The sequence below is a fragment of the Salmo salar genome, chromosome ssa09 (assembly GCF_905237065.1).
Source record: "Salmo salar chromosome ssa09, Ssal_v3.1, whole genome shotgun sequence".
Classification (NCBI taxonomy): Eukaryota; Metazoa; Chordata; class Actinopteri; order Salmoniformes; family Salmonidae; genus Salmo; species Salmo salar.
In genome coordinates, this window is record NC_059450.1 from 132,732,982 (window position 1) to 132,753,289 (window position 20,308).

Below are 20,308 nucleotides of genomic sequence, written 5' to 3' on the forward strand. Positions count from 1 at the left end.
CATTTCCTCTTGCTGCAGGATTATTTTCCTGCTGTAGAAAACTGGCTCAAAAGATCCTACATGTGTACGTCTAATGTTCTATGATTGTCCTTGGACTAGGACAAAACTCTGAGGAGACTGTTGATCTCATATGGTCTCTACAGAGAATCAACAGATGACTCCTCCCATGGGCGTCAGCCAATTTACTGTGAAAATGCAATTCGTAAACAGGTGGTTGTTAAAATTGTGTGTTGTGTTTTTCATTGTAAACCAATTACTCTTCACACAGTTTAATGCATGCGGCAGCGGAGACGTTTTCATAACTCCTCAGTGATTTCCGAGAGACAGGACTAAAACGGGGGTTTGACATGATTTCTGCAGTGCATGCTGGTAGGATGTAATAGAGCTGTCTTGCTGTTTACTACTCTTCTGAATACTATGTCTCAGGGGCCTTGTTAACCTGGCATGCAATGCATCACATTGTGTTACTCTAAGCTGCAGAACTGCACCTTCTGTTGGCGTTTTACTTTGTTCAAGCACAAAACTTACATTCGCAACAGAGGGTAATGAGTGTCATTATCAGAATATTCTTGTAAACCTGAGGCCCATAGAGATTGAAATATCATGTAACGTACCATAGCTTTACATTGTACTTAGATAACTCTGTATTGGCCTTCATAGGAATTTCCTTTTAGGAACACGTCGAGGACAACTTGAGCTAGTTCCTCCCAGCCCTGAGCACCACACAGTGCGCTCCTGTGATGTGTGTGAATGGTGTTATCCAAATGAATGTGTAAACATACAGCTCTCAAGCTGCCATTTTCCATTGATCCACACAAGCAACCGTCCCTCCATGTGGCCTCTCCACTTCCCTTTTATAAGCTAAGGGAAACATTCTGTGGGGTTCCATTCTGAACAAGTTGTTTATGCACCATTTCCTCTTTGTGTGGCTCCTAGTTCATGTGGAATGTAGCTTTTCATTTCCACAGTGTAATGCTTTCATGCCCTGCTAGATTTTTCTCTCCTCTGATAAGTGTTTTATTTTTTCTCTCAATTTCCTTGGTGTAGCCTAGCAACAGGCGAGAGCGGCAGCGGTTCAAGGCCTAAATATGGTTTTGTGAGGAGGAGCAAATGCCATGGTAAAGCATGAAACCACAGTCGTTTGTACATCTCTATTGTAGAGCTGGCCAGCCCTCCACGTTTTGTATCTACTGCTCTATCTCAAAGAAAGAAAGAAAGAAAGAAAGAAAGGAAGGAAGGAAGGAAGGAAGGAAGGAAGGAAGGAAGGAAGGAAGGAAGGAAGGAAGGAAGGAAGGAAGGAAGGAAGGAAGGAAGGAAGGAAGGAAGGAAGGAAGGAAGGAAGGAAGGAAGGAAGGAAGGAAGGAAGGAAGGAAGGAAGGAAGGAAGGAAGAAAGAGGCAGCTTGGACAGTTCACATTGTCAAGCTTTTCAGCGTTCCTATATAAAATACTGTATGTAGGACTAAGGGGCTGAACTGTAGAGTTCAGCGAGAAATTAGTCACTATCAGTCTATGAAAGCGTTGTCATGGGTTTTATAAAATCTATTTTCAATGCTGTACTGTTAACTACACATACACCAATAGTTATTTAACCAAAGGTTATTGTAAAGTGCATTGAAAGTAGCTTTTAAAGCTGTGTTCACTTTTTTTAAGTAAAGAGGCTGAGAGTACAGGGGTTCCCAAACCTTCTTCCAATTCACAAATGTATGGGGAAGTTATTTTAAAATGATTTTTACTATTATAAAATGGCATACAAACAAGTACAGTGCCCATCCTAATTCATAAGTGCTGCCTCTCTGATTGGTTTGCTAACCTAATGCAATGCTCCAGGCACCATGGCTTATATGAGGGGCTGGCTTGAATAGATTTCAGGCAGCAATATCAAACAGAGTGGTTTCTGGTATTGTGCTGGCAGGCTGGTTTCTATTGGTGAGAGGGTAGTAGTCGTTCTGATTCTACAGCTCAGGGTTTATAAAGGCAGTCTGCGAAGGTGAAGCCCTCGCTCGTCAAACGTTCAGAGATGATCCCAGGGAGGGACATCATATCCAGGGTAATCTCCTGCTAACACCCTCCTTACCTCGCCTTGGCTGGAGAAAGTAGAGAGTATAGAAGAATCTGCACAGAAACACTTCTCACCATTCACAATGATCTCTATGGGAAACTCAAACCACTTGACAGGGCTCCTGTACATTATTCTGGTGAGCATGTTGAATAAATGAACTGTAAGAAGAAACAGGGTAAATGTTGAGAATCCTGTTCAATTGAATGAGATTGCCAGAGCCCGATTGTTTAACAACTGGTCCAGATGTACAGGCTCAGTGGCTGGAGGAGCACTAAGTCCTCCCCATGCAGGGTTCCCACAGTTCCACGTTCAGCTGCAGGCTCCATATTGTCTTAAAGGATATCATGTATACAGAGCCAAAGATAGGCCACTAGTCATGCTGCCTGCTACCACACAGAACTCTGTCAAGCCTGTGTTTGTATGATGCAAGGATGCTAGCCCACCACAGTATATCCACTATCAACCAGCTAAACTGATCCTACTCCAGGTAAGGACCTTTCATAAACAATAAATGAGTCAATCTGAGTTTAGCTGGCACTAAGAATAAGGAATGAATGAAACTCTTGACCTCGACTTTTCTCTCCCCTGCTTTGTTTTGTGAGGCAATTTGTTTGTCAATGACTAAAGCTGAAATGTATTGGAGTGAAACTAGAGAAAGTATGCTGTCTTACTGTAAGTGCACATTGATACTTTCACTGTTTGTATTCATGTGTTCTCAAATGTTTCATTGCTGTCTTATGGAGTGGTTTGGCTTCTTCATCTTCCAAAAGTATGTGGGCGGTGTCTTCAAGCTGTGCATGTAATCTTCAGCACAAACAAACATTAGCAAATGTTCTACAAAATATCAAACTGTCTTTACTGTCACAACAATGTGTAACAAGATTATAAACAGTAATACATGCTAGTTTGAGAAAAGAATTGTTAACAGTATCTTACGAGCTAAGTCCTATCTGTTAGATAATACAGCCATGTTGAGTGTTGCCAACCACACCAAGGTGAGGCTAAATGGTGTCACTAAATAGTGTTGCCTATGTCAGTGAGTTAATGGGCTACAGTGGAAGTGAGAAGTCTTCCACGTTCTGATGTTGAAACAGTACAGTGTCTAACTTTGGCACTCCTAGTTGTGCTGCTGAAGCACTGCCAAAGATAGCTCTGCAGACAGACAGACAGACAGACAGACAGACAGACAGACAGACAGACAGACAGACAGACAGACAGACAGACAGACAGACAGACAGACAGACAGACAGACAGACAGACAGACAGACAGACAGACAGACAGACAGTGACTTTATTATGCTGATTCTCCTGGTGCTGAGACAGAAGCAAGAAGACATGAATGATTCAGCTGTTCACGGCTTTGACTGAGTGACTCCTCCAAATACATACACCCACTTGGTCTAGCACCTTAGAAATTAGATGGCACCTTATGGTAATGTATGCATTTAGGACTGAAGTAAAGTCATACTAGTGTATTATGAAATATACTGTAAATGAAAGAGAGGTGATCAGTAGTTGCAATAGGTCGGTTTCACTGCATAGTGATTAACAATGAATTAAAACCTGTTGAGGACAGACGTTCAGCTAGTGGAACGCCTAGCCAACATCCAATGGAACAGCAGGGCGCGAAATACAAAACATCAAAAATCTAATAATTTCAATTTCTCAAACATACGACTATTTTACACCATTTTAAAGATACACTTCTCCTTAATGTAAGTACATTGTCCGATTTCAAAAAGGCTTTACAGCGAAAGCAAAACATTATATTATGTTAGGACAGTACATAGACAAACAATAACCACACAGCCATTTTCCAAGCAAGGAGACGTGTCACAAAAACCCAAAATACAGCTAAAATGAAGCACGATCTTCATCAGATTTTATTTATTTATTTCACCTTTATTTAACCAGGTAGGCAAGTTGAGAACAAGTTCTCATTTACAATTGCGACCTGGCCAAGATAAAGCAAAGCAGTTCGACAACATACAACAACACAGAGTTACACATGGAGTAAAACAAATATACAGTCAATAATACAGTAGAAAAATAAGTCTATGTACAATGTGAGCAAATGAGGTGAGATAAGGGAGGTAAAGGCAAAAAAAAAGTCCATGGTGGCAAAGTAAATACAATATAGCAAGTAAAACACTGGAATGGTAGATTTGTAGTAGAAGAAAGTGCAAAGTAGAAAAAGAGTTAATGGGGTGCAAAGGAGCAAAATAAAATAAATAAAATAAATAAATACAGTAGGGGAAGAGGTAGTTGTTTGGGCTAAATTATAGATGGGCTATATACAGGTGCAGTGATCTGGGAGCTGATCTGATAGCTGGTGCTTAAAGCTAGTGAGGGAGATAAGTGTTTCCAGTTTCAGAGATTTTTGTAGTTCGTTCCAGTCATTGGCAGCAGAGAACTGGAAAGAGAGACGGCCACAGGAGGAATTGGCTTTGGGGGTGACCAGAGAGATATACCTGCTGGAGCGCGTGCTACAGGTGGGTGCTGCTATGGTGACCAGTGAGCGGAGATAAGGGGGGACTTTACCTAGCAGGGTCTTGTAGATGACCTGGAGCCAGTGGGTTTGGCAACGATTATGAAGCGAAGGCCAGCCGACGAGAGCGTACAGGTCGCAGTGGTGGGTAGTATATGGGGCTTTGGTGACAAAACGGATGGCACTGTGATAGACTGCATCCAGTTTGTTGAGTAGGGTATTGGAGGCTATTTTGTAAATGACATCGCCAAAGTCGAGGATCGGTAGGATGGTCAGTTTTACGAGGGTATGTTTGGCAGCATGAGTGAAGGATGCTTTGTTGCGAAATAGGAAGCCAATTCTTGATTTAACTTTGGATTGGAGATGTTTGATGTGAGTCTGGAAGGAGAGTTTACAGTCTAACCAGACACCTAGGTATTTGTAGTTGTCCACATATTCTAAGTCAGAACCGTCCAGAGTTGTGATGCAGGACAGGCGGGCAGGTGCAGGCAGCGATCGGTTGAAGAGCATGCATTTAGTTTTACTTGTATTTAGGAGCAGTTGGAGGCCACGGAAGGAGAGTTGTATGGCATTGAAGCTCGTCTGGAGGGTTGTTAACCTGTTGGGGGTAGGGGGCAGTATTGACACGGCCGGATAAAAAACGTACCCGATTTAATCTGGTTACTACTCCTGCCCAGTAACTAGAATATGCATATAATTATTGGCTTTGGATAGAAAACACCCTAAAGTTTCTAAAACTGTTTGAATGGTGTCTGTGAGTATAACAGAACTCATATGGCAGGCCAAAACCTGAGAGGATTCTATATGGGAAGTGGCCTGTCTGACAAGTTGTTCTTCATCTTGGCTCTTTTTATTGAAGACTGAGGATCTTTGCTCTAACGTGACACTTCCTACGGCTCCCATAGGCTCTCAGAGCCCGGGAAAAAGCTGAACGATATCGAGGCAGCCTCTGGCTGAAACACATTATCGCTTTTGGCAAGTGGCCGATCAGAGTACTATGGGCTTAGGCGCGTGCCCGAGTCGACCCCATGCTTTATTTTCTTTCGTCTGTTTACCTAAATGCAGATTCCCGGTCGGAATATTATCGCTTTTTCATGAGAAAAATGGCATAAAAATGAATTTTAAACAGCGGTTGACATGCTTCGAAGTACGGTAATGGAATATTTAGAATTTTTTTGTCACGAAATGCGCCATGCTCGTAACCCTTATTTACCCTTTCGGATAGTGTCTTGAACGCACAAACAAAACGCCGCTATTTGGATATAACTATGGATTATTTGGGACCAAATCAACATTTGTTATTGAAGTAGAAGTCCTGGGAGTGCATTCTGACGAAGAACACCAAAGGTAATAACATTTTTCTTATAGTAAATCTGACTTTGGTGAGTGCTAAACTTGCTGGGTGTCTAAATAGCTAGCCCTGGGCTATCTACTTAGAATATTGCAAAATGTGCTTTCACCGAAAAGCTATTTTAAAATCGGACATATCGAGTGCATAGAGGAGTTCTGTATCTATAATTCTTAAAATAATTGTTATGCTTTTTGTGAACGTTTATCGTGAGTAATTTAGTAAATTCACCGGAAGTTTGCGGGGGGTATGCTAGTTCTGAACGTCACATGCTAATGTAAAAAGCTGGTTTTTGATATAAATATGAACTTGATTGAACAAAACATGCATGTATTGTATAACATAATGTCCTAGGTGTGTCATCTGATGAAGATCATCAAAGGTTAGTGCTGCATTTAGCTGTCTTCTGGGTTTTTGTGACATTATATGCTAGCTTGAAAAATGGGTGTCTGATTATTTCTGGCTGGGTACTCTGCTGACATAATGTAATGTTTTGCTTTCGTTGTAAAGCCTTTTTGAAATCGGACAGTGTGGTTAGATTAACGAGAGTCTTGTCTTTAAAATGGTGTAAAATAGTCATATGTTTGAGAAATTGAAGTAATAGCATTTCTAAGGTATTTGAATAACGCGCCACAGGATTCCACTGGCTGTTACGTAGGTGGGACGATTTCGTCCCGCTGGCCCTAGAGAAGTTAACAGTGTCCAAAGAAGGGCCAGAAGTATACAGAATGGTGTCGCCTGCGTAGAGGTGGATCAGAGACTCACCAGCAGCAAGAGCGACATCATTGATGCATACAGAGAAAAGAGTTGGCCCAAGAATTGAACCCTGTGCCACCCCCATAGAGACTGCCAGAGGTCCGGACAACAGGCCCTTCGATTTGACACACTGAACTCTATCAGAGAAGTAGTTGGTGAACCAGGCGATGCAATCATTAGAGAAAACAAGGCTAATGAGTCTGCCGATGAGGATGTGGTGATTGACAGAGTCGAAAGCTTTGGCCAGGTCAATGAAAACGGCAGCACAGTATTGTTTCTTATCGATGGCGGTTACGATATCGTTTAGGACCTTGAGCGTGGCTGAGGTGCACCCATGACCAGCTCTGAAACCAGATTGCATAGCGGAGAAGGTGCGGTGGGATTCGAAATGGTCGGTAATCTGTTTGTTGACTTGGCTTTTGAAGACCTTAGAAAGGCAGGGTAGGATGGATATAGGTCTATAGCAATTTGGGTCAAGAGATGACACTCATAGGACATCATGTTACACAATACATGTATGTTTTGTTCAATCAAGTTCATATTTATATCCAAAAACAGCATTTTACATCGGCGCGTGATGTTCAGAAAATGTATTCCCACCAAAACTGCCGGTGAATGAGCACATTCATTTACAGAAATACTCATCATAAACGTTGACAAAATATATAACAATTGTTTAAAGAATTATAGATACACTACTCCTTGATGCAACCGCTGTGTCAGATTTCAAAATAACTTTACGGAGAAAGCACATTGTTCAATATTCTGAGTACATAGCTCAACCATCAATGCAAGCTATACAGCTACCCGCCAAATTCTGGCATCAACAAAACTCTGAATTGGTGTTATAAATCATTCCTTACCTTTGCTGATCTTCGGCGGAATGCACTCCCAGGACTCCTACTTCCACAAGAAATGTTTGTTTTGTTCGAAATACTCCATATTTATGTCAAAATACCTCAGTTTTGTTCGTGCGTTCAGATCACTATCCAAAGGCATAAATCGAGACACGAAAAGTCAAAATGTTCCATTACCATTTGTAGAAACATGTCAAACGTTGTTTACAATCAATCTTTAGGGTATTTTTAACGTAAAAATGCGATAATATTCCAACCGGACAATAGCGTATTCATTCCAGGAGAAAAAGAAGGAACGGCGCGCTCGCGGGCTTGCGCATAACCAAGCCCTTTGTCCTCAGGCAGTCCACTCATTGACTGAGCTACTATTCTCTGCCCAGTAACAGGAGAAGGGTGAAAAAACGTTCTAAAGGCTGTTGACAGCCAATGGAAGCCTTAGGAAGTGCAACATGACCCCACAGACACTGTAGTTTCGATAGGGATTCAAAAGAAGAACTACAATTCTCAGATTTCCCACTTTCTGGTTGGATTTTTCTCAGGTTTTTGCCTGCCATATGAGTTCTGTTATACTCACAGACATCAAACAGTTTTAGAAACTTCAGAGTGTTTTCTATCCAAACCTACTAATAATATGCATATTCTAGTTTCTGGGTCCGAGTAGTAGGCAGTTTAATTTGGGTACGTTTTTCATCCGGCCGTGAAAATACTGCCCCCTATCCTCAACAGGTTTTAATACACACTAACTGTCTGAGTCAATAGTGTTAGGGCCTGAATAAGAATGCACAAATGTGTGTTCATTCATTGTTCATCAAACATTATAGCATTTGTTGAACATTTAATGCAAACACCTAACACTTGTATATCATTAGCCTTTGAGGCTTAACGTTCAATTCTTATTTAATATGCAAATGAGTTTTGGCTCAGATTAGCAGATTGGTTCCCTTTGTAATGGGTGTGCTTTGCTTCCTTGATTTATCAACAAAAAATAAATGATATTTATATGTGGAGAAAATGAGCCACTGGCTCCATTCTAGTCTGTACAATAGTCCGTTCTAATTGGTCTCCAGGGGTATATGGGTTTTACTGTGCCAGGATGGGGATGTTCAAAGAGTATCATACTAAATGAAGATGGTTTTCTCATATGGCCTGATTTTAACTTGAAATATGGATACTTAACTTTAAAACTTTTCTCAGCTCTTGAGGAACTGACGTTGTGATGTTAGAAGAGCATATTTGGGAATATTTGAGGTAAAAAAAGGAAAACAGGCACAGATAGATTCAATATTCCTCAAAACCCATGATGAACCCTTTCAACATTCTTAGGTTGACATGCACCGCAGTAGAATGTCTAACCAGAAGTGGTTTGTTAGTTTGTCTACCTGCTGACCCTGAAAAGGGTAACAATATTTGGCATTAGAAGTTCAGATAACTCAGTGCCTTGAATATTCTTTCTGAGGAGGTTAGAGTTGGTTATGTTGTGGTGCAGTAGCTACTGTGAGAGCAGAGCAGAGCACTGGAACATCTTTTCCATTAGCTTGTCAATCACTTTTCTTAGCCATGACCTCCAGAAAAACAGCTTCAAAAACTAGGTAGAAGCAGGCAGCATTCACAATGTCCTTTTTTGTTTAGTCAAGAAGCTTGTTTTGTCAATCCAAAGTTTTCCCAACTACATGTTTGCTAACATCCCAAGGTACAGAGTTCACAGTTAACTCTCCATTCACAGATTTGATGTGTTGCCAATAGTACTTCATCTGTATTTTCACACCTCGATAGAATGTCCCGGTTGAGTCTGTGAATCTTCACTGCTTTGTTCAGAATTGACAAAGCAAATCTGTCTCTGAATCTCTATTGTGCTGAAGAAGGTCGAGGCATTGCAATTGTATTGAGGACAATGCTCATATTTTTCAGCAGTGCAGTTGGAGATTTTTAGATGACCCTGTCTAGAATAAGATGTATTTTTTTTTAAATGAAAACATAAATTAGAACTTTTCTTTTTTCATTTTCCTTCCAAACAAAACATACAGGATTGACCTCACAGCCCTAAGTGATGCCTGCACTCTATGAACTGACCTCAACAAAGATGCTTTCAAATCTTTTTGATTTGTTTTATTTGACCTTTATTTAACTAGGCAATCTAAGGCTCATTTGAATTCAGTCCAGCCTGAATTGCCATATTTATCCTGTACAGATGTAGGATCTTAATTTTAGCCAGTTTGCTACAGCAGGAAAATAATCCTGCAGCAACAGGAACTTTTAATTATTGTGTGCATTATATTTAATGGACTTTTTTGTAGGTTGATAAATCAAGTCTGAAATTTCAAAGTGGAAATTACCAACTTCAGAAACCATTTTAAACCTCAAATACGCTACAGATATTACATTTCCTGCATTGCAGGGAAGTTATCCTGCAACCGGGTGATAAAATTAAGATTCTACATCTGCAGCTCTTTTTCAACAAAACAACATGCTTAAAAAGCTTTTGCTATTACCAAGTAGACTCTGCTTCTACCAAGTCGACTCTGCTACTACCAAGTAGCCTCTGCTACTACTAAGTACACTCTGCTACTACCAAGTAGACTCTGCTACAAAGTAGATGCTTCCAGTCTTCTTCAGGAGTGTGTGAGAGCAGGCCACATACTCCACAAACATATTGCAATGGAGGGTGAGATTGAATTTGGCCCCTTGCCTAATATGTTATGAGCTTTTTCCATCAATTCACAAGAGTCATCATTGCAATTAAATGTGTGTAATTACATCTGTAAATCCACAGTGTGCATACAAGTGAGTTCCAGTATGAGTAATGAAATCAATATCCCATGTAATCAGCCAGGGGACAGAGATACACACAACTGATCCCCGGTTTCTAAGTCAGTCAATCAGTCAAAACATCAGTCAGGCAGTCATTCAGTCAGTTACTAAGTCAGTCAATCAGTCAGTTACTAAGTCAGTCAATCAGTCAGTTACTAAGTCAGTCATTCAGTCAGTTACTAAGTCAGTCAATCAGTCAATACGTCAGTTAATCAGTCAGTTACTAAGTCAGTCAATCAGTCAATACGTCAGTCAATACGTCAGTTACTAAGTCAGTCAATACGTCAGTCAATACGTCAGTCAATACGTCAGTTACTAAGTCAGTCAATCAGTCAATACCTCAGTTAATCAGTCAGTTACTAAGTCAGTCAATCAGTCAATACGTCAGTCAATACGTCAGTTACTAAGTCAGTCAATACGTCAGTCAATACGTCAGTCAATACGTCAGTTACTAAGTCAGTCAATCAGTCAATACGTCAGTCAATACGTCAGTTACTAAGTCAGTCAATACGTCAGTCAATCAGTCAGTTACTAAGTCAGTCAATCAGTCAATACATCATTCAGTCAATCAGTCAGTTACTAAGTCAGCCAGTCAGTCAGTTCAAGGCTGCTGGTTAGTGACCTGGCTATGTATAATTTGTCATTCCAGAACAGACACAGAGAGAGAGGGAACCATAAAGCATGTAGCCCCTTCACTCCAGCAGAGCACATTTCAGTGCTGTGCCGAACGATGTGGGCATCAGCCACAAATCCTCTTTATTTCCCCATAAATCCACCTGGCTGTGCTCATCCTGCCAGGACCGAGGTGTGGGCGTGTCACAGCTCCCTCAGCCACATCCTGCCAGGACCGAGGTGTGGGCATGTACAGCTCCCAGTAATCTGTCAGCACCGAGGTGTGGGGTCACAGCTCTCAGCACATCCTGTCAGGACCGAGGTGTGGGCATGTCACAGCTCCCCCAGCTACATCCTGTCAGCACCGAGGTGTGGGCATGTCACAGCTCCCCCAGCTACATCCTGTCAGGACCGAGGTGTGGGCATGTCACAGCTCCCCCAGCTACATCCTGTCAGGACCGAGGTGTGGGCATGTCACAGCTCCCCCAGCTACATCCTGTCAGGACCGAGGTGTGGGCATGTCACAGCTCCCTCAGCTACATCCTGTCAGGACCGAGGTGTGGGCAGGTCACAGCTCCCCCAGCTACATCCTGTCAGGACCGAGGTGTGGGCATGTCACAGCTCCCTCAGCTACATCCTGTCAGGACCGAGGTGTGGGCATGTCACAGCTCCCTCAGCTACATCCTGTCAGGACCGAGGTGTGGGCATGTCACAGCTCCCTCAGCCACATCCCGTCAGGACCGAGGTGTGGGCATGTCACAGCTCCCTCAGCTACATCCTGTCAGGACCGAGGTGTGGGCATGTCACAGCTCCCTCAGCCACATCCCGTCAGGACCGAGGTGTGGGCATGTCACAGCTCCCCCAGCTACATCCTGTCAGGACCGAGGTGTGGGCATGTCACAGCTCCCCAGCCAACAGCAGGACTATGTGGGAGGTAATGGCCGACTGTTAGAGCACTTCCACATTTTAAACATAATCAAAATTCTATTTAGTTTGTGTGCAATGCCATAAAGGACCTCTAATGTGGTTCTGAACTAAAAGGCAGAACAATTGAATGACTCCAGACAGGGCAACAGCATGGGACAATTCCATTACAGATCTGTCATTCATCTAGCCATTAGACGTTAGTGACGGGTTATAGATTTTACAGTCCCCCTGCTGATACTTTGTAATACCTTTTAGATACGTTCAATGATATAGACGGGCCCACTTCTTTGTGTGAAAGAAACCCGCTCCATTTCCCCCTCTGTGCGCTGTGGCAGGCTGGTTGTGCTCCCAGACGTTTGGCTGGTTCAGGTGTTAAATGGAAGGCGGTGGGGGGCAAGGTGAGGCGGGGCGGGGCGGGCCGGGGCCGGGGCGAGTGAGGGGATGTGACAGGGCTCCTCGGCTCAGTCCATTTAGCGGGTTGATGTTGAGTAGCATGGAGCACGGGCCCTTCCCTCTCCTCAGGGAGCATTCTGTGCTGTGCTACAAGACGTCCCTGATACTGGAAACAAACAGCTCTGCTCTGCTCGCCTCATCCTGCCTCAGATACAACCAACAGCAGCAGCAGATGAGACTCTAGTCTGTGTCAACAGTATGTGAGCTCTGCCCCTGCTTGGTGGAGGTAAGTCCATTCTGAAGAGGAAATGGCATTGAAGCATGTCTTTACTCTCTATTCAAGTTAAGTAGGTGTCAGACATTTTAGGCTTTTCCCATTCGCATTCAGAAAGAAAGTAATTTCTCCTAATCATAATCTTTATTCAAAACCATCCAATTTCAGTTCATGATTAGAGGGGACTGATGGGAAATGGAGTCTCTCCTTCAGGCAGTAAAGTAACACCCCTTCTCTCACCTCTCCTCTTCACCCCTCCATCAGTCTCAACTGATACAGGTCCCCACACTTAATCTGTAGACCTCGAGTGCCGAAAATGTGGAATGTTTGGAGATTTAATGCCTTGCCTTGTTCTTTTGTAGCTACCAGACGTATAAATCTCCCTAAACAGTGGACAACGATCAATTTTTGGATTCCCGTGGGTGAAATGTATTTCTGTGAGAGGGGACAGCACATTGCAGCCAGATTTATCTATGTGCTTGTGTCTACTCCCGATGATTGAGGTTTATAACTTCCTGATATTACCTCTTAAATCAGTGTATTTTACAGTTCCCTGGACTGTTTCTGTTGAAATTGTGGGGTATGTCAAGTATATGATTTTTATGTAACAGTCTCAGAACATTTTACACAAATACTTTTTGGAGATGAAAAGCTCTAGCCTCCCAGAATAAGTGGTATTTGGAAATATGATACAGTGTCATAGAATGAAATCTGGAGAACTCTATCTGAAAGCACAGAGAACAAACGTTGTAGATATCCTGTTGTGAATGTCCATCGCCACATACAGACAAGGACTAATCACTTATAAATGACATACTCTAGATACAGATGACGATTGAGGCCTCATTCACGGCAGTGCAGTATCAGTTTGAATGGCCATGGGGTCTTCATTATGTAACACATACATATACATTAGACTTGCATTTGGTAGTTTGAATAACATCATCCAGAAGTGCCCTTCAACTGTATGCAGAAAAAGTAATGAAACCGAAATGAAGTGGGCTATTCTGTTCTACAGCGCATACAGCCACAGTAGGAAGGGAAGAGAAGGTGTGACTGAGTGGGAGGAGGTTAATCATACATTTGAATGTTGATTTGAACTGAAAACACTGTTTTCACTCCACTGCTTCATGTTGTACAATGCGTCATTGTCCTTCATTGTTGAACAACACACCCTGTAACAGAATAGCTCTGATAGAATTTCATTGAGTCGCAGCTACCTCCCTGAATGGGTCAATCGTTGACCATGGACGTCTATGGTAGCTTCTATGTAGAAGTTGCTAAATGTAGTCTTCCTACATCCCTGTATTTCTGGTAGCATATGTTATCTGATTTCTTTGAATACACTGACTTTGAATACACTGTAAATTACTATGCTACTTTCAGTCTCCTGCTCTGTGATTTAATCAGAAGTGAGTCACTGCTCTGATACAGTTGAAGTCGGAAGTTTACATACACCTTAGCCAAATACATTTAAACTCAGATTTTCACATTTCCTGACATTTAATCCTAGTAAAAATTCCCTGTCTTAGGTGAGTTAGGATCACCACTTTATTTTAAGAATGTGAAATGTCAGAATAATAGTAGAGAGAATGATTTATTTCAGCTTTTATTTCATTCATCACATTCCTAGTGGCTCAGAAGTTTACATACACTCAATTAGTATTTGGTAGCATTGCCTTTAAATTGTTTAACTTGGGTCAAACGTTTCGGGTAGCCTTCCACAAGCTTCCCACAATAAGTTGGGGGAATTTTGGCCAATTCCTTCTGACAGAGCTGGTGTAACTGAGTCAGGTTTGTAGGCCTCCTTGCTCGCACACACTTTTTCAGTTCTGCCCACAGATTTTCTATAGGATTGAGGTCAGCGCTTTGTGATGGCCACTCCAATACCTTGAATTTGTTGTCCTTAAGCCATTTTGCCACAACTTTGGAAGTATGCTTGGGGTCATTGTCCATTTGGAAGACCCATTTGCAACCAAGCTTTAACTTCCTGACTGATGTCTTGAGATGTTGCTTCAATATATCCAAATAATGTTCCTCCCTCATGATGCCATCTATTTTGTGAAGTGCACCAGTCCCTCCTGCAGCAAAGCACCCCCATAACATGATGCTGCCACCCCCGTGCTTCAAGGCTGGGATGGTGTTCTTCGGCTTGCAAACCTCACCCTTTTTCCTCCAAACATAACGATGGTCATTATGGCCAAACAGTTCTATTTTTGTTTCATCAGACCAGAGGACATTTCTCCAAAAAGTACGATCTTTGTCCCCATGTGCAGTTGCAAACCGTAGTCTGGCTTTTTTATGCCGGTTTTGGAGCAGTGGCTTCTTCCTTGCTGAGCGGCCTTTCAGGTTATTTCGATATAGGACTCGTTTTACTGTGGATATAGATACTTTTGTACCTGTTTCCTCCAGCATCTTCACAAGGTCCTTTGCTGTTGTTCTGGGATTGATTAGCACTTTTCGCACCAAAGTACCTTCATCTCTAGGAGACAGAATGCTTCTCCTTCCTGAGAGGTATGACGGCTGCGTGGTCCCATGGTGTTTATACTTGCGTACTATTGTTTGTACAGATGAACATGGTACCTTCAGGCGTTTGGAAATTGCTCCCAAGGATGAACCAGACTTGTGGAGGTCTACAATTATTATTCTGAGGTCTTGGCTGATATCTTTTGATTTTCCCATGATGTCAAGCAAAGAGGCACTGAGGTTGAAGGTAGGCCTTGAAATACATCCACAGGCACACCTCCAATTGACTCAAATGATGTCAATTAGCCTATCAGAAGCTTCTAAAGCCATGACATAATTTTCTGGAATTTTCCAAGCTGTTCAAAGGCACAGTCAATTTAGTGTTTCTAAACTTCTGACCAACTGGAATTGTGATACAGTGAATTATAAGTGAAATAATCTGTCTGTAAACAATTGTTGGAAAAATGACTTGTGTCATGCACCAAGTAGATGTCATAACCGACTTGCCAAAACTATAGTTTGTTAACAAGACATTTGTGGAATGGTTGAAAAACTAGTTTTAATGGCTCCAACCTAAGTGTTTGTAAACTTCCGACTTCAACTGTAGCTGTGATTGGCTCAAAGAAGGGGTCTGGGGATCATTGTTTTAAGAGGCTGTGATTGGCTTGTTTCCAGACTCCAGAGCTGGTGAGGGGGCGCCACAGAAGATAGACCACGCTGTCATCGGGGGCGTGGTTGCCGTGGTGATGTTCGCTATCCTCTGTGCACTCATCGTCCTGGGGCGCTACTTCGCCAGACACAAAGGTATAACGGCTCACCTGGGTCCCCTGGCTGTTACAATGCTTCCACTGGCTTGAGATGAACTGGTGTACACTATCATTGATAATTCATAGACCTAGAGGTGGACTAGCTGTAGAGATTCATTACCATTCATTTGAGTCCAACAGGGGTGTTCATGAATTTGTTTATTCGTTGCAGGCACCTACTTCACACATGAAGCCAAAGGGGCAGACGACGCAGCAGATGCAGACACGGCCATCATTAATGCAGAGGGGGGACACAACAACACGGAAGAGAAGAAGGAGTACTACATCTAATGATGAGAGGCCATGGGGGTGTTATGTTGAGGGGGGAGGGGGGGGCGTCCTGTAGGAGCACTATATCTAACTCTGAGAGGGTGGGGGAGGGGGAGGGGGGGTAACGAGGGATGTCGAACTGGTGCAGCTGAGAAGGAAAGATGAGAGGTGGGGAAAGGAGAAGAGAAGAGGAGAAGAATGATGAGAACTCTAGAGGAGAGGAGGATTAGAGTGGATGAGTAGTTGGAGGCTTCATTGCTTTGTCGTGGATTCGCCCATCCAACCTCTCCTGGACTGCTGGGGCCCATTCTGTACAGTTCAATTATTTTACAGACAATTTTGTGCCTTGTTCTATTTCTTTCGTAATTGTTGTTTTCTTTTTTCCCCTCAAGCCTGTCGACTCCACCAGATCCTTTTTGCTGCAGTTAGCTTTCAGAGGAGATTGAATGACACGGCACTTCTTCTCTAGTTGTCCTGCAGCTCTATCTTAGCTTGTGTACCAGGCTTTTAGAAGCACTCTCTCTCTATGCTGTGTACTGTAGAAGCAGCCAACAACACATATGAGTCATTTCCAGACTATCTAAAATCAATTGTAAACAGCTCTCATCAATATCAAACTGTACTGTCGCTCTTAACTCAAGCATAAATATGACCTCTCCTGCTCTATCAGACATCCTGAAACATCCCTTTTATGTTTGTTCTGTGGCTAAAAGACTGACTGGAGTTGCTGCCATGGTCATAAGCATTGTTGGTTTATCTGTCAGATGTGGGTCGGAGCAACAGGCTGTTGTGTTGTTTCAACATCATGATATTATAGTGAATTCGGGGGGTAGTCCCAACCAGGACTCGAACCTGGGTCCAGCAATTGTTAAGCCAACGCCTTAACTGTTATGCCAAGAGGTCCGATCCCCTTGATGAGGTCACTAGGTGTTGGGCTAAGGTCGCTACAATATGGTTTACTCTGGGTCATCATACTCATACCCTCAATGGTCAGTGAAGGACCAATGTAATAGTAATGCTTGTACGTGTTCAAATACAGTGCATATATTACCCAGTGTTTTCAGCACAGGGTCAAATCCAGTTCAAATAATTATCTTCTACAGATAAAACAAGTTTGAGTTTGTTCTTGAATAATATACTGACTTTAATATATTGAATATATATTTAGAAACCTTACAAGGACCTTCAAACACGATTTTATTGTTGTCTTAGGCCTTTGTCTAATCTGTTGACTCGGGTTGCTATTGCGAGGAATATATCTCAATATGAAAGGGAAGAAAAAATGTTACTTCTACTTTAGATTGAAGACGTTTTAATTGTAATGATGTTTAAAACATTTGAATTTTTCAAACAGTAGCCAGTACACAAGGAATTCTGTATGTATTATTTTGACTGCCATTGTATATTTTATGGATATTATGATACACTTTGAATATCATTTTTGCATGACATTGTTTTGTTAAAATGTTTTGTTTTCATATTAGAAAAAGTAACACAAAACTAATGGTCATTGCTCAATGAGCATTCCTAATCGTGTCTGTGAATAATAAGGTATTGAAGATCCCCTATAAGTTTTGAATGGGGAATGACTAGCACGGTTTCCATTTCTGCCATGTTTCAGCTTTTGAAGTAAATGTACAGATTGCTGTGGAATCCCTGTAATGCATATTGAAGTTCCTGCTTTTATCTTTCCATGGTGCATTAGTCAATGGATTTATTGGATATAACAGTGTGATAGACAAAACAACTCCAAATACATGAATAAAAAAGGACAGCCACTGCCTTAAAACAATATAACAATAAAACTTTGCTTTTGAATATATCATAATAATGAAGAAAACAAGAGTGAAGGACTAAATGCAGTGCCTTCCTTTATTTAAAGGGTATACAGTATGATGTCAACAGTGTCACTCCGGATATATCTTAGTATATGAATCTCTCTGTACCTTACACTAGTAGTGGTGGTCTTACTCTCTATTCACATGTAACTCATAAAACAGACAGTACTAAGAACTGGAATAACAAGCTAAAGTTATTTTCAGGTTGGATAAATAATTGGAATCATAACTGAATGATATGGCTGCTTCTATTTAAAAAACAGCTCCTTATAACAAACAAGCTAAGTAGTATTAATGATTTTATTTACGGGCGATCTATTTCTGTCCAATAAGAATTTACAAGGTAGGCAAAAAAAGTGTATTTAATTTATTTGCTAAATCAATTTTAGTTGTATTTATAAGGTTATTGTATGAGGTTATATGCTGCAATTGTGGCCAAGGCTCACCACACTTTGGGAAAGGTAAAACAAGCAAAATCGCACTGGAAATCTGATGTTTATTTAATTGAATTGCTTGGGGGTGATGCAGAACATAACCAATACCAGTATAACAAATTAAAATTTGCAAATCAATATTCATCTCAAAGTGTATTGATTAGTTCTGAACTTGCTTTTGTTTTGTTAATCATCAATGTTTTATTCTGGATACAACTGAAATGATCGCTGTAGGGATTCCAATTAAGTGTTGTTTTTGTTTTCAGTATACACTCAATGGCCAGTTTATTAGGTACACCACCCCATTCTTGAAAATGGTTTGCTCCTGCAGACAGTGAGTCACATGACCATGGCTTGCTACACTATATACAGTTGGCAGACAGACATTGAGGTATTCACTTACTGCTCAATTGAACGTTAGAATGGGAAAAACAAGTGACCTAAGCAACTTTGAGCGTGTTATGATCGTCGGTGCCAGACGCACCATTCCAGTATCTCAGAAACGGCCAGCCTCCTGTTTTTTTGTTGGTGATCGCTTGCCTACTGGATGGGCTATTGCAGCAGATGACCACAGTGGGTTCCATTCCTATCAGCTTAAAAGAAGAAGCGGCTCCAGTAGGCAAGCAACCACCAACACTGGACAATTGAGGAGTGGAAAAACATTGCCTGGTCTGACGAATCCCGGTTCCTGTAGCGTCTTGCTGATGACAGAGTCAGGATTAGGTGTAAACAGCATAAGTCCATGGTCCCATCCTGCCTGGTGTCAACGGTACAGGCTGGTGGCAGGGGTGTGATGGTGTGGAGAATGTTTTCCTGGCTCAAATTATGGCCCTTGATACCAATTTGAGCAATGTTTCCATGCCCTGAAGAATTCAGGCTGTTCTGGAGGCAAAGGAGGGTCCGACCCAGTACTAGATGAGTGTACCTAATAAACTGGCCACTGAGTGCTATTTGATATGTAGTCCATGTGTTTCCACTTTCTCAGGTTCATGAATCTTGTGTTTTGCATCTCAGGTGAAATGCAAAGTGAAAGCCCCCCAAGAATACTACACATTTCAGAAAGTTATCAAATCAAAATATATATTTTTTTCTCAGTTGTATATGTTTGTGTTCTTAATATATGGTGCACTGTTAAATGTTACATATTATTTTGTATAGACCTAGTTCACAAAGAAAGAACTAGATTTGTTAATCAGACAATATCGCTTGTACAGTCAGTGTCCAGCAAAATACAAGGGTGGTGATTGATAAATCCTTATATCCACAGTAAAACGTATCATCTGTTTTTTCCCCAGACATAAAGAACAAGTAATCACAAAAAAGAATGGAGACTAAAGGCTCTATTGAATTTGTATCGCTGATCGCGTTACAGATTGCGCGATAGAAATTTGAAGGTCATTTCCGATTGAGCTGACATATACAGTGTTTTCCTTCGCTAACGCAGGAACATTGCCTTTAAATTTGAATCACGTTGTAAACCTGAACTTCCATGATACGGATTGTGTAGAGACTTAAATAGCATCTATTTACTTTCTAATGGTGTATTAGCATCCTGAATATGATGCATGTCAGTCACATTCTCAGATTGGTTTTCAAAAAACAGGTGGTGTAATTGCAGTGGTTAAGTTTTCTGATTAACCCCCAACATTTCTTGGCTGTTTGGATGGAGAACATGTTTGATGCCTAGAACGTTTTGGTTGTTCATTGCCCCAGTTAGTTGTTTTGAGGTCAAATCTTTAGTCTCTCTGTACCTGGGCAACATTTCTGTGTCGTAAAGAAAGGTTTCCTCATGTTCCCATACATATTTTGTATTGGTTCATAAAACATTTTTACACAAAAAAAAATCTGAAGAGTACTTGTCTTAATAAAAAGATATCAATGTGAAATGGACTGTATTGTCTTTTACCTGATATTCCTATTGTCAAGAAGTTCTAATACGGTTCAAGCCATAAAGGTGGTTACCATCCAATC

The 20,308-nt window shown here is 41.6% G+C and overlaps 1 protein-coding gene across 3 annotated transcripts in view; it reads left to right on the forward strand.

The window, feature by feature from the left end:
- Window positions 1-18,475, forward strand: part of LOC106613023 (cell adhesion molecule 1) — a 189,187-nt gene extending 170,712 nt beyond the window's left edge. For all 3 annotated transcript variants that reach the window (XM_014214866.2, XM_014214863.2, XM_014214867.2), the window contains 2 exons: window positions 15,665-15,793; window positions 15,968-18,475. In XM_014214866.2, the coding sequence (XP_014070341.1) occupies window positions 15,665-15,793; window positions 15,968-16,086 (248 nt within the window). In that variant the 3' untranslated portion in view covers window positions 16,087-18,475. The remainder of the gene's footprint in view (window positions 1-15,664; window positions 15,794-15,967) is intronic.
- The last annotated feature ends 1,833 nt before the right edge of the window (window positions 18,476-20,308 follow it).